At 19.7% G+C, this 16024-nt stretch overlaps 1 protein-coding gene and 1 long non-coding RNA gene across 3 annotated transcripts in view; one reads left to right on the forward strand and one right to left on the reverse strand.

Moving 5' to 3' along the window:
- Positions 1 to 3549: 3549 nt before the first annotated feature.
- Positions 3550 to 6146, reverse strand: LOC129608353 (uncharacterized). Its single transcript, XR_008696890.1, has 5 exons — positions 5895 to 6146; positions 4933 to 5206; positions 4809 to 4854; positions 4592 to 4727; positions 3550 to 3905 (listed from the first exon to the last, which is right to left on the reverse strand). It is a non-coding gene; the product is annotated as an uncharacterized LOC129608353 (long non-coding RNA).
- The window catches only part of LOC129608352 (estradiol 17-beta-dehydrogenase 11), a 52109-nt gene continuing 40059 nt past the window's right edge, over positions 3975 to 16024 (forward strand). The window contains exons 1-2 of one of the 2 annotated variants that reach the window (XM_055519828.1): positions 3975 to 4141; positions 6972 to 7618. In XM_055519828.1, coding sequence (XP_055375803.1) covers positions 7364 to 7618 — 255 coding nt within the window. In that variant the 5' untranslated portion in view covers positions 3975 to 4141; positions 6972 to 7363. Of the gene's footprint in view, positions 4142 to 6937; positions 7619 to 16024 lie in introns of those variants that run through there. The other variant, XM_055519830.1, reaches the window with a different exon arrangement.

Here is a 16024-nt window from a genome sequence, read left to right on the forward strand (position 1 = left end):
TTATTATATTGGTAGTGCTACGGTAATAGAACGCGTTACTCGGTATTCGGTATTTGATTGTCAAAAAAATTTTTTTTGCTTGTTCTATATATTCAAAATGTTATTTTAATGGATATACCACAAAGCTGCAACTTATTAACCACACTGGATCGAATTTCCAATTCTACTTTAGAAAAAAATTAATATTTATTGTTTCGAAGGATTTTATATAACGTCAATCATATTTTTTTTAGTAATAAAATCTATAATACCTCGTGCAATATATTTACGGTACATAACGCAACCGTAGTGTGGTAAATTTTTTTATCACATATACTGTGCCCAATTAAGTTAAGTAATTGGTTTAGTCGAATTAAGATATGTATAACTGAAAGAGATAATTTGTTAAACGACCCGGTAAATTAAATTTTGCGTTCTATTTTTGACTTTTAAGACAAATTTTTTTATATTTTGAATGACTGTGAAATTATCGATTCGTGTGTTAGTTATAAATAACGTCTTGATCTTAATTTCATAAAAACATAAATTTATTATCGTAAACATACATATGTATATAATCTTTTCATAAGCGCAATATTTCGATATTTTTTTCAAAAAAACATTATTAACGAAATATTAAAATATCTTCAAATTTTCTTTATCATTTTCAATTTATGTGTATCAATAGCAAATATTATTTTCTTAAGAATATTACAATTTATAATTAATGTTATTCACACACAAGTTATATAATTTTTTTGTTTTTATTTTAATATTATAATTTAATCAGTTCGCTAGAATTGTTAGAATTCATCTACATTGTGTTTGTTTTTTTGCAAAAAAAAATTATTTAAATTAAACAAGTAAAATATTTGTTTATAATCAAACATTTTTATTATTCACAAAACTGAACATAAAATCATCATTAATTTAAAAAATAAAATAAATAATTTTATTACCATACAATATGTTTGAAATAAAGAGTTTTTCTTGTATAGTTTTTGTGGTAATTTTTCAAAATTTTTGATTTTTAATTTTTTCTTTTTTGTATTTTTTTGATATAATTAAATGATAAAAAACATTAAAATGTAAATTAAAATAAAAAATAGAATAAAATATTAATAAAATGTAAGAGAAAAAAAATTATAGGCGCCAAAATAAAGGGGTTCAACTGGTTAGAAAAAAAAAAACAAACAAACCAACAACAAAAAACAAAATTACATTAGAAAAACAAATGTAAAAAAACAGACTAGAAAATTTTTTTGTATTTTTGATAAATAGGCAAAAAACAAAATAAATACGTAAATGTGTGCCAGTAGAACACGTCAGTCATGTCATTATTATGTCATGTTGTTATTGTTAAAAAGGTTAATAACTTTTATTGGATTTTTATTTTTTTTTTGATTTTTTGCAGTTTTTTTTAGTACAATTTCTCCTTGAAATTCCAATTGGATGTACAATAATAATATTATGTGCGTCGTAACGTAGCACATATGTACATATATAAATAAAATTATTTAAGAGGCATATTGGAATTAAATTAAAAATTTAGTTATAGTAACTTTATACATACATATGTACATACATATGTACATACGATAATAGTTGATACATCAGGAAATTATTTCAAAAAATTTTAATATACAAGATTATTATTTTTTTTTATGATATCTATTATCATTTTTAAAATATATATTATTATTAGATATATTTATATATTAATTTACGTATATATGAGAAACGGGTAATATGGGTAGCCTAATAATATTATCATTGTATTTATATAGTATAATTATACAAGTATATATATATATGTATATGTGTATATTCATGATAGAATGATTATACTAGAATAACAATAATAATAATAAAATAGAAAAAAAAAATATAGAAAATTGGGTCATGAGTTCATTATAGTTGGAAATAGGTTATGACCTTCAATTTATATATATACATATACATATTCAAGTATATTTATTATAAAAACAAATAAAACCAATACAATAATAAAAATGTTTTTTTTTTTTTACTTATTTAATTATATAAAATTAATAGTAATATATTAAGTATTAAATATTTTTTGTGTATATTTAAAGAAATATAATAAAATATAAAAAATAATAACAATAATAATAATTTATAATAAAAATATAATTATAGAATTTTTTGTTTTTTTTCCTTTTTTTTTTAGATTTAACAAATAAATCAAATTAAAATTGATTTCTTAAGAATTAATATTTTTTAATAATTAAAGAAATAATAAAATTAATATATAAAATATATACATATATGTGTACATATATATATATATTATATATGTATATATATGTATATATATGTATATATATATATATATATATATAGGTACCATAGAATAATATTATTTATGTATTTAATTTACTGTGTGAAGGTTAAATTTTTTTTTTTAAATTTTCAAAATAATTTAAAAATTTTGTCTTTATTTATTTACAAATTCTAGACAAAAATTTATTTGTACATATTGTATAAGGAAGAGTTTTTTTTAACTTTAATATAATTATTAAAATTAATTTTTGTTTGTTGTGTCATAATTTATAGTATATACATGTATGTATGTATAAATACGTAATATAATGACATTTAAAATAGAAGGTTAGGTTCTTTTAGAAAGGTAGTTATATAAATTTTAATATTATTGATTAGAATGGACACATATTGTTTTTTTTTTTTGTTGTTTCGTTTTTATTATTGTTATATTCAATTCCATTTTATAGATATACATATGTATAAAAAAGTATTTCTATATATTAAAATTTTTCAAGGGCATAAAAATATAATCATCATAAGTTACTATATCCCACAATTATAAATTATAATTTATTTCAAACTTGTTTTTAAAATTACTGATCCTGAAATAATTAATTAATTATATACCATATGTACGAGTATATTGTCAAGTAAAATTAATTGATTTCGAAAAATTGTAAAATATATAATATTATTTTTGTTGGAAAAATGTATTTAAAATGCGCTTTTAAATTAATTACATATATATATATATATAGGAGAAAAATATATAATTTTATTATATATATAATAAAAATATAATAGGAAATAATATATATAGGAGGAAAATAGATGCAACAAATTAATTAAATTGAATAACAAATTAAAATTGAAGTACATATTATTTTTGTTATACTTGTATATAGTCGTAATGGTATATGTATATGTACATACTTTATGTCATATAATAGTAGGTACATTTTGTGAATATGTTATTTATTTTACACAATTATTAGAATTTGAAAAATTCCATTTTGGAAAATTTATATAAATTTATATTTTAATTTTGCGTTTAATTTAATGTAATTATTTATTTTATAAATTGTAGGAATTATAACCTGTACCCTATCATCTGTCATTTTTTCTGTTAAATTATTGAAGAACATGATTGGTATATTAAAGAATGAAATTACACTAAACTTTAATATAGAATTGGAAATATTTTTATTTTTCACCTTGCTTTTCAAATTCTAAAAATTGAAGATTTTTTTTTTTAAAAAATATTTAATTTTTTTCTTGTTTTCTATCATTCAGCCTTATGATTTGTCAGAAATATATCTTTTTATACATACATATATAAAGTTTCATAATTGACTTAATGAGAATAAAAAAATTTAATTCGGAAAACTAAAAAAAAAACACTTTTAAATATTATATTTTAATTATATTATTTTGCATTACCCTTGTTACTGTTATACAGCAAATTGCATATAAACATATACATACGTTATATAATGTTAATATATATAAAATTCTAATTAGATTTACTATTATTGTTATACAAAACACGTGTTACCTTATTTGAACACATTTCGCATTTGCGTATTCTCCTTGATTCACAATATGAATGATTTATATCCTTGTGTGTATGTATATTGCACCTAAATGACATTTTAGTAGTATTTTAATTGTAATAAACGTCAGAAATAAAATATTAAGGTTGAAATAAAAAAATTTTAAATTCAATTAAAAAAATTAAAAATAAAGTTTTAAGTGAGTTTATGTAGTTAAAAAATTTCTTGTAACATCTTTTGAAGTAAAAATATGAAATGTTTTTGAAAAGTTAGTGTTGTGCGGAAATTTTCTTTGTAGAGTGCATGAAATTCAATTATTTAAAGTAATTAAAGTAATAATAAAAAATTTTAAAAAATAAAATTTTCGATTATAATTATAGTAATTTCCTTGTGTTATTCTGATTTTAAAAGAATTTTAATGATTTAATTATGAAAATATGAAAAATCAATAATCCGAAATTTAAAATAAATTTAACCTCAATATAAAATACATACATATAGTTATATGGACATGTATTCGTAGATACATATATTATTATACACTTTTAATGGCATATAATATGTGTGTATACGACGACGCATACATATAAAATAAAGATTAATATTTGTGTATCTCTATAGTTTCCATGACAACTAATGTTCTTGAAACCATATATTTGCAAGGATATTGACATTTAACTTAATGTAAATTGTAAATTAATTTTTAAATGTACAAATATTTCTCAGATGGTCAGTAATTCTTATTATATTAATAAAAAAAAGTACATACATACATATGTAATATATGCAGTAAACTTTGTCTTGTTCCAGTTTGTAAGATTACAAAAGTTGTGAAAACCATTATGTAAAAGATAAAAGCAATATGTGTACTTGCATGCAACTTAATTAACTTGGATGATAAAAGAGAAACTAAAATGAAAACAATAGTGTATAATATGATCATATTAATAAAATTTATCAATTTTAAAATTGATTTTAATATGTACTTACCTTTTTGAATTATCTTATTTGACAATATATGTATGTATGTAGGTACCTTAGTTATTTAAAGAAGAAATATTTTACATTCTTTGTCATCAAATATATTTAATTATATAATAAAATATATAGTTACATTTTTATATGTATGTAGGTATATTTATGCAGCTACAACATTTTCTAAATAAGAATCATGAGTAATAATTTGAATAATTTTAGTATTTTTAAAACTGTTTAGCTAAACTACATTAACAATGTGACATTTTCACAATTGTTTATACTCCTTTGACGTTATTTCTTAATTTCTCATCACAATTTAAATGTCAATGAATAATAATGATAGAATGCCGGCTCTTTTAAAGACGCATTTCACTTAAAAATTAAATGTCACATTTTCCATTAGTCTGAAACTATATAAGAATAAGAAATACAAAAGAATAAATTAATAAAAAAAAAAATTAATATTTCGACGAATAAATGTGTATATAGGTATGTACATAAATATGTAATTTCAATTCAACCCTTTTCTGATTTGGAAAATTTTTTCATTTTTACTTACCATAACCACTTGTCTACTCTCCAATTTTCAAAAACTCTACTTGTAAAATATTGAAACAAAACAATTAACGAAAAATGTAAACAAAACGGAAAATAAAACAAAAAAAAAAGCTTGTCTTACTACAAAGCGACACAACACAGAACTTTTAAATTTTTCATTTCTTCAATTTTTTTTTTTATTTCTTTAATTTTTTTTTAATGTTTTGAATTTTATTCTTTTTTTTTTGTGATTTGTTTTCTTTATTTTCCTTTTTAATTTGATTGTAAGTTGTTGTTGTATTTTATTTTGGCTACATGCAAAAAGAAAAACAAATCAAAAAAGAAAAACTACCAATGTGTGTAATGCAAAAAAAATTAAAGAACATAAAAATGTAAAACATAAAAAACAAAAATAAAAAAATAAACAACAACTAAAGCGAAACAAACCTAGGTTTTAAATTTTTTTCTGTTTTTTTTTTTTTTATTAAAACTGGTTGAAAAAAATTTTATTACGTTTTTCTTTTTTAATATTTTTATATTGATTGTACATTGCTTACTTACTGTGATGACTGACTGACTGGGTTTTTATCATCTACTTATATTTTACTACTTGTATGCTTGCTGGTGCTGTTTTTGTTCGATCTAGCTGTTAGGTTTCAAACATAATAAAGCTACAATCATAAAATCTTTGCATACAGTCGAGAGCAGTCGTGTTTATCTCTTCGTATAATTAAAGAAAATAAATTAAAATAAAATTAATAAATTTTTTTTTTTTGAAAATTTTATTTATCATTTTGTATTTTCTTTTTTGAAGTGCGTTTAAAAAAAAAAAATTAATAAAAATTTATTTTTAAATTTAAAAATTCGAAAAAAATTAATGAATTTTTTTTTTTTATAATTATTTAAAATTAATATTTAGAAAAAAAATACTCAAATAAATTAAAAAAATTTTAACAAAATTTTTTAAAAATTTTTAAAAATTACGTTATAATTATTAAATAACGGTTAATAATTTAAAGTGAATGTAATTTTGTACGATAATAAAATTACGATAAAACTTGAGAATTTTTACAATATAAATTTTTTTCTGGTGAATAAGATATTCTTTGATTTTCTAAACTAATTTAATTATAATTAAAAATTATAAAAATATTAAATATTTAAAATAAATTGTGTATAATAATTACTTATATATTATGTAAATGTGTATATGCATATATGTATAATTGTAAAATTTTAAGTAAAAATTTACGATATACATATTTACATTTACATATATATGTATATTAAGTATTATAGAATTAAAATATTGCATTTTTAATAATTAAAAAATTTTTATGAAAAAAAAGTGATTTTATTTTTTTTCTAGATATTTTTTTTTTGTTTTCCTGCAATAATTTACAATAGTCAAGTTTTATAAAATTAAAAAATAAATTATATATTTTTTGTATATGTATATATGTGCGCTTATTCATAAATATAAATTAAGTAATAGTGATGTTGATTATGATGAAGATGATGAGGATGTTGGGATGCCGTTAAAGATTAATTTTATAAAAAAATTTTGTTTTTTTTTTTTTTTAGTTTGTATTTTGTAAAATTTTATTTTCATTATTATTTTTTTTTTTAATTTTAAAGGTTAAAACTTTTTTGTGCAAAGAGAAATTTCGAAAATAAATAAATATATAAATTCCAAATAAAAAAAAAAAAAAATTAAAAATAAAAAATACAATAACGAAACAAGTGATTTGTTGAATGTGTGTGTATACGTTAGATATTAAAGTTCACATCAAAATTTTTACTATAAATATTACACAATTTTTTTAAATTATAAAAAAAAAAAAATCAGAAAATTGTTATTATAAATTTTGATAATTTGTTTTTGTTACTCGTATATTCATTCCTCTATAGATAATATAGATTTTTAAATTAATTAACAATTTAATAATAATCAATAGCTAACATTTTGATATTTTAGTCATATTTCAATAATATTATTGCAAATTAAAAATAGTAAAGAAAATACCAAAATGGCACCAAATACACAACAACAACAATTAAATAATAATAATAACAATAATAATAATAATGATAATAATAACGATAATAATGTTATAAGTAATGGAACATTTACTCAACATTTATTAGAAGATGATAATAAAACAATATTTAATAATAATCAACAGAAGCAATCTAATGAGGAACAAGATTGGTTCGTTTCAATTATATATGCAATATTTGATGTTATATGGTTTATAATTGTATCAATCGGCTATATAATACAGGTAAGGGATGAGTTAATAATTAAGATTATCAAATTTTTATTTTTCTTATAGATTAGGGTTACATAAAATTTACTTGTATAATAAAAAAAATATATATTGATAAAAGACTGTGTATAACACTTATATGAGCAACTATCTATTATTTTTACAAATATACCACATTTAATTCGGCTCATTAAATGTTTAGTTATAATTTAAGTAAAAAAAAAAATATTATTAAAACTTACAAATTACAAAAAAAAATTATGATAAAAAATCATTAAAAAATAAAAATTGAGAAAAAATTATGATTGATTATGTCCAAATCATTAATTAGGTTTTTTTTTTTTTGTATTGTAAATTTTTATAGAGTTTCTTCATTTACAAATATATGCGTACATATATTATGTATTTGTATGTGTATAACAATAATTTTGTAATTTTTAATTGATATGCGTGTTTTAGAAAAGATGGTTTATTAATAACAATAATAATAAAAATGAAAACTAAAACCCGCTGAGTAAAGTACGTCTACATGATATGATTTTCAAAAAAAAAAATTATATTTTACTCTCTTGAAGATGATATATCTTCATATTTTATATTGATATCCAGTATTTTTTTCCCTATTTTCTCATACCATATAACACTATAGGTTAATTCAACCCATGACGAGTATTATAGTATACCTACATAGATAAGCAGTTTCCATGTGGATTGTAAGATTTTTTGTTTAATAATGTTTTTGTTTAATTTGAATCTGACTCCAAGTTTTTGAAATATTAATATTAAGTGTTATATTAAATATATATATATCAATATTATCTTATTATATCAGTAGTTAATTTATATTACTTATAACAAATTTTTGTAAGTTGGTGTATACGATTTTTAAAAAGTATTTTTCTTAAAAAACTCAAAAATATATCATATAAGTTTGAAAATAAAACAAAATTAATATTCATTTATGAATTGAATTCTCTTATAATTGGTAATAGGAATTAAAAAAACATAAGAGGAAATCAAATTTGAAAAAAAAATAATGCCGGTTGTATTTTTCCGCGATTTTTATATAAGACTTTTATTATCATCTTTCAATTTAACTTTTTTATTAAATGAAACTGAATTTAATTCTCTCTATTTCGAAATCACTAGACTAAAGGAACTATTAATTTTAAAACTATAAGTTTTGTATTAAATAAAAATGAATTGTTGCTAATTTAAAAAAAAAATTATAATTTCGTATTTTGGAATGAAAAAACATCAAAAATATCTAATTGAGTAAAATTAACTGTTATACATATACTAATTTTGCGTAATATTATTCAAATATTTTAAATTATTAAAAATGAATAGTTTGTAAAATTAAATACCTATATATTGTATTATAGTCAAAGATCAATATTATTTACTCAATTTATTTTTCTCAAAGAGTTCTTTTGTTTCTTTAAACCTTATTAAAGAATACAATTTTTAAGTATAATTATATATTTTGTAATATTTGCTAGGATATGTAATTAGATTATAAATATTAGCTAGAATTTAGAATTTTAACATTTTTAGTGCTTCAAAGTGTATACCTGCTACCGTTATTTAATAAATAAATAAATTTAAAATTCATGAAATCATGGAATCTTACACAATTATTCATTTGTTTTCTTTGTATAATTTTAAAATATTATATGTGCCTATGTATATTAAAAAATTTTTTAAATTTTGAGAGCACGAAAATCTATATGTATATACAATTTCAATAAATGTGTGCATTGGAATATTTAAGGTTCTCTAATATTTAAAATGTATGTATTTTACTTCTTTTTGCTCTTGATATACTTACGTAAAATTTATGCCAGAACAATGTTATACTGTCATAAAATGAGTATAAACAAATTTAAAGAGAGTTTATATATGAGTGAAAATTTAAATACCTAGATGATTTTTAATTGATAGAGAAATTTTTAATTTTCTATCACTTATCAATCATTGAGATAAAAATTAATTTTTTGAAGTTTTTATAAAAGAATGAAAAGTATTGTTATACACATAATATAGAGAAAATTAATAATTTCTCATTTCATTTATATATTAATATATGTACTATATATATACTTAATTATACATACTATAATTATGTAACTATAAATATATAATATAATATACTTCCGTAAAATTTACAATGATTTTATAATAAAGATAATTATTACAAAAAAAAAAAAAAATTACTTCTGAATGAGTTGAAGTAAAATTAAATTAAAGAAATCAATAATTATAGGAAATGAATGTAAATATGTACACATATATATATTATATATATACATATAATATATAAGGTATAGAGTGTACACCTGTTAAGTGAATTTATTATATTGAATAACTTATGAAAAGGCAATTATGTACTTGTATATGAAATTTATTTTAACCCTATTCTATGATTATTTATGCGGTATTATAACATCATGTTAAATTATTATTTTAAATATTAACAGTAATACACGATTGTTAAACTTTTATGTCACTTACAAATATTATATATTAGATATATATTAGGATTTTTAATTTTATTTTCAAAGTCAAAATGAATTTTATTAATAGTTACTAACAAGTTTTAAGTATATATATATATATATGTTATTTTCCAATTTAATTAATCTGCATTCAATACAAATGAATTAAAATAATTTAAGATTAAAATTCGTTTTTGGATTTATTTTAGTAATATATCATTTTATATAAGAAATTCACTAAAAATAATAATGACTTTGCGTATTTCAGCCATCACCTACACTATATTATGCAAATCATTATTTTATTAATCAGAAACTATACATATACGAGTATAGAAAGTAGAGTAAAAATTATTTAGCATATTCAAATTAAAAAAAAAAAACTCCTTATATGTTTGTGTTTCTTTACTGCAATCTGAAATTATTTGTCTATTTTCAAATTATTTTTATTATTTTTTCAATGTAGGCAACTCCATTTTGCACCATATTTGTACTTACAATCTACAGTTAAAATTGTAACAAAACAAAATTTTAATTTATTCAATTTAAAAATTTACTTAAATCTACTTAAATGAAAATTTAGTGAGTATATAAAATCATTTTTTTTTTTTTTTTTGGTTTTGAGTACATTGACAGCAATGATGTGTTAATTTGAATAAAATTTATTTGTAAAGTATACATACATACATTCATACATAAGTGTATGTAATTTAAAAATCACAGAATATTGTAAAATCATCATAAATAAAATTTAAAAAAAAAATTTTTTGATTATAATTGCAAAATTTATCACGTTTCATAATTAAGAATTAAAATAATTTTGCAAATATTTTCACTATACTTATACACATATACACAAATGATTAAAAGTACGTGTTGAATGAAAACTTAACGAAAAAAAACAACAACAAAAGTGAGAACGAACGAAAAAAAATTTAATTTAATTAATATGTAAATATTGTTTGTATGTGTTTTTGATGACATATTATAGGTACATACATTTTTGCGTAAATATTTTATTATATACGAGTATATACACATATGATATATATATACTTGAGCAGTAAAATGTAATAATTTAAAAAAAGAATGAATGAATTTTAACGAATTACTTCGAGTGAAATTTGAACTTTTGACAATAAATTTGACATTTGATGAATTCCTTTTACAATTATATAATATTCTAAAATACTCCTGAATAACATAATTTTGTTCTAAATAGTATCATTGAATACTTAGTTTTGTATATCACTATGATATAGAGTGGCGCTAGTGAGTAATAAGTTTTAATTTAAAAGAATTTCACTCGAAAAAAATAGTTCATTAGCGTATAATAAAAGAAATGGTGTTCTGTATATATCACTATAAAATATAAGTATACACAATGGTAGAATGGAAATTATATATTACCATAAAATTTACATACTACAAATTACATTGTTTGTAGAAAAGTACAAACAATGTTTCGTATACAAAAATTCTGTTATATTCACAGTAAGTTTGTTAGAAATATCGTATAAAGACAAAAGTTGGAGATAGTTTGAAGTGTTATACACAATATACGCGTTCATTAATTGTTAATTATTACTCAAATAATGTAAAACTAAATAAGTAGTTTTTGTTTGTCACCAAGAGCACTAATTTATAAAGTTTTCAATATATTTCTTATTCAACTTTTTGCACAACTACAACTAAATCGTGTACGTATATGTATGTATATGTGTATTAATTTAAATATTTTTTCATAACATTTTCATTGTATTTATTTATGACTTTTTTTTTTACAGTTTCTTTTTTTGCACTAAATTAAATTTAAATATTGCAAACTTTTGTTAAATATGATTTTAATGCAAAAAAAAAAATTTGAAAGAAAAAAACCCAAAATAAAAAATGAATTTTTTTTTAATTTTTAATTTCTGTTATACACACTTTTGATTTTGTTATAAATAGGGTGATGTCAGACAGATTAAATATTATATAATTTTTTTAATCAAAAAATTAACATTTAATTCCTGTTCTTTAAAATAATACAAGTACCGTTTAAATTTTTTTAAATTATAATTCTGAAAAAATCACAAATTTACACTTTATAATTATTATATAACAAGTAAGTACGAGTATAAATATTTAAATACATTTGTGTATATATGCATATTATTTCTACATGTACATATACTAATAGAAATTTAATTTGATTTTGCAAATATTTAATCAATTTTTGTTTACAGTTTCATGTATATGTGTATGTATGTTTGTAAACAAGCCTATATAAAATTTTAAAAATTTACAATTTTACATTTTTCTTTGGCTTCTATATAGCGTTAATATTTATAGAATGTAGTCTGAACTGTGACATTTTTTAGAAGGTTTTGTGCAGCAATCACAAACAAAAAACAAGAAAACCAATATGAAAAGTCAACTATTATAAAAATGTTTCAGTTCATTCAGTCTTATTAAAGTTATATTTAAAGTTTTTGTAAAAATGGTTGAATTATTCATACCCTACATACTAAAATTTAAAAAATAGAAAAATCAAATTATTAAGAATTGGTTGAATTTGAGAAAATTTAAAATTTTAAACAATGTTTGAAGAACCAAATTATAGAGAATGTTCTATTAAATACTAACGATTCATCTGTAAATAATACTAGTAACTGCTTGCAGCTTGTGTCAGCTGTATGAATTATTGGTAACTATGGAATTTGTATTATTGTTTGACGTTATTGGATGAAACAAAAATACTGTTGAGGGAAAATTTTATAAGAACCGAAGCGGTCGGTTGTAACTTTCGTTCTGGCTGAAAATAAAATTACTAATTGAAGTATACTTGATGTTTTAATTTAATCTAGAAGAAGATGATCTAGTATCTGAGCCAAACCTTGAAAATTTCAATAAAATTTTGCTTAATTTATTTTCACTTTAATTGAAAATTTAGTATTGTCAAAGTTATATACTCCCATATTGCATTACTCATAGCCCTAAGCTATTAGAATTATTTTATGTCAGCTGTGTTCCTCCATTTAATAAATTAAAATTTAATAAGCTACTTCAGTAAATCATTTTGAAGAACAGATATAAGAATGTTTTGTCTACCATTTTAAAATGTAGGGTATAAATTCATTTTTATTTGATTTTAAATATGCTTAATTTTTTACAATGTCAAAAAAAACACTTTTTTTGTAATTTTAATTAAAAAATTTTTGATGCGCTTATTGTATTCTTTGTTATTTTTTATTATATGCTTAAATTTCTAGAAAATCTCCTGAAGCGTAAATTTATTTAGCAAATTAAATAAATAGTAAAACGATTTGATATTATTTTATGCAATTTTAAAATAAAAAAATAAGCATTAATTTTTTTTTTATAAAAAAAGTAGTTTTTTTGTTATTATGTAAAAAATAATTCCTAATAAATGTGCTTGTATAGAATAGAAACTCAAAATGTTCGCGGCTTGTTAGTTAAGGGAGTTGTTTTTGGACAAAACAAGACATGTCGCCCATCTTGATTTAAAAAAATCTTAAATTATTGTATAAGTAATTCCGGCAGTGAGTTTCCATTACCTTAAGAAATTATAGAATATAAGCCGGAATATAAGATCTCCGTCCCGCATATTGTAGACATTCCTCATTGCTGAATTAAACGCTGCCGCTTCTATAAATATTAACGCTAAGCCTTTACTTTAGAAAATTTGTAACCATACGTGAAAAATGAAATTAACATCGAACAGAGTCCAGCGAAGTCGATGATTAAAAATCATACATGTTTTAAATTCGTCGCATAGCATTCTTCCACTCATAGAATTTGTAATTTATCATGTGCGGTTTTGAATATAAAATTCACTTAGAATTTGTATAGCGTGTTATACATATTATTACATTTGTTTTCATGTAAGACAATATGCTAAAAAGCATATACATATATTTAATTACAAGTCTTCATATAAAAAAAAACAAAATTTATATATACATATATGATTATTTTTATTCAACACATCATAAATAAAATAAAGAAATTCTTTAATTTTAAATTCATAAACCATAGAAATGCAAAAAAATAATTTCATGAATAAATTTAATCTAATTTTCCAGAGACCTTGATCATAATATAAAATATTTCAATCAGATTAAATTTTCAATGACAGCTTTACTCACTGAATTACCATATATAATATACTTGTATGATCTTCACACTATGTAGTTAAATACTCCGTTGCATAACAATAAAATGAACGCAATTATTTTTATTACAATTTGAAATTTTATTTTAATTTTCATAATGTATGCATATAAAACTCAATTAGTTTAATATGTTTTAGTAAATATTCTTAAAATAAATAACTAATAATTCTATTATATTCTAAATGATTTTTAAGTATAACGTTGTATGAGAATAAAAATAAATGTCCTCAAAAAGTGGAATATCCAGATAATATGTGAGCATAATAACACAGTGCAAATGTATAACCTTAATGTTATTGCATTTAAACACATTAAGTATAATATGAAATTTTTGCCATAAATAAAATCAAAATGCATTTATAGAATACTGATTATATTATTTATGAATGACAATATGCCTATAGTTATAGATATAAGTACGTGTATACTTACATCATTTAAACATTTGGGTACATATAAAAATCAATATAAGATATATTTATGTATATATAATGATGTATGATATTTATTTTAATAAAAATATATTTAATAGTGAAAATAATTATTATTGTTGACCTTTAAAATAAAAAAACAAAAACCAATTTTAAAAAGTTATGAGTATTCGGTCAAGATTAATCTTTGAACTTGAATTTATTCTGAATATTTTCTTAATACAAATGCACATAGTATGAGGTCAATGTTTTTTATTATGCATTTATATATGTATATATATATAGAGTATGCATGTCCTTAGAAAAAATATAATTTACAATATTATTGTTAGAAATAAGATTTAAATAAAAGAAATAATAAGAAGTTTAAATAATTTCGAATAATTTATTTACAATTTAATACATTTAATTATGTTAATTTTTAATTGAAAGTCTTATTATATTAAAATTTCAATAAATGTACTTAATACAAATTGCTTATTCGAAACAAAATTTCGAAAAGTTTTAATTTCGATTTTCGAAAATGACCATATAATTGTCATTTACAAATAAAATGCAATATCCCTGCCATATGAAAACGTTTGACCAAAAAATGCAAAATATCGTAATATATGTACAATATTGTCCGTATTTATAAAGTTGATATGTTGGTACCTCTAACAAAACATCGAAAAAAAAAATTAAAAACATTTCTAAATAAGGTAAATCATCGCATTGGTTTCGAAAATCAAATTCATAAATGTTTCACTTGTCAAAAATTTCATTTCAATTCGAAAATCGAACATGGCCCAATGTCAAAACAGCAAAATATTTTAAATATGTGAAAATTTATAAAAATGTAATCTTGAATATACATATGTAAATAATTCTGTAATCTTGAATATATGTAAATTTTGTAAAAAAAATCCTTGTGTACTTATAGCACTCATTGTTTTACCAGTAAAATTTTTACTGTCAATTTCACATAACCTCATCAGGTTTTAATATAACATATGAAATTGTGTGTACATACTCAATTTTCTTAATTGAATTCAATTAATTATCAGATTATATTAATTTATTCATATTTGTTATATTATAAATGTTTTTCTCTATATAAATACAAAAATGTGTTTGTTTATGGATGCGTAAAAATCTATTTGTTTAAAAATGTTCCCCTAATATAAGTGCATACATTTTATATATATATATATATATATATACAATTAAATAAGTACGTATACATTAAATTAAAAGTAAAAGTTAAAACAAAATTTTTTTCAATAATTAAGTGCTTAAGTTTATTTTTATACACCATTAAACAGAATATTCTCT

Source organism: Condylostylus longicornis, unplaced genomic scaffold (genome assembly GCF_029603195.1).
Source record: "Condylostylus longicornis isolate FDR11 unplaced genomic scaffold, ASM2960319v2 ptg000031l, whole genome shotgun sequence".
Classification (NCBI taxonomy): domain Eukaryota; kingdom Metazoa; phylum Arthropoda; class Insecta; order Diptera; family Dolichopodidae; genus Condylostylus; species Condylostylus longicornis.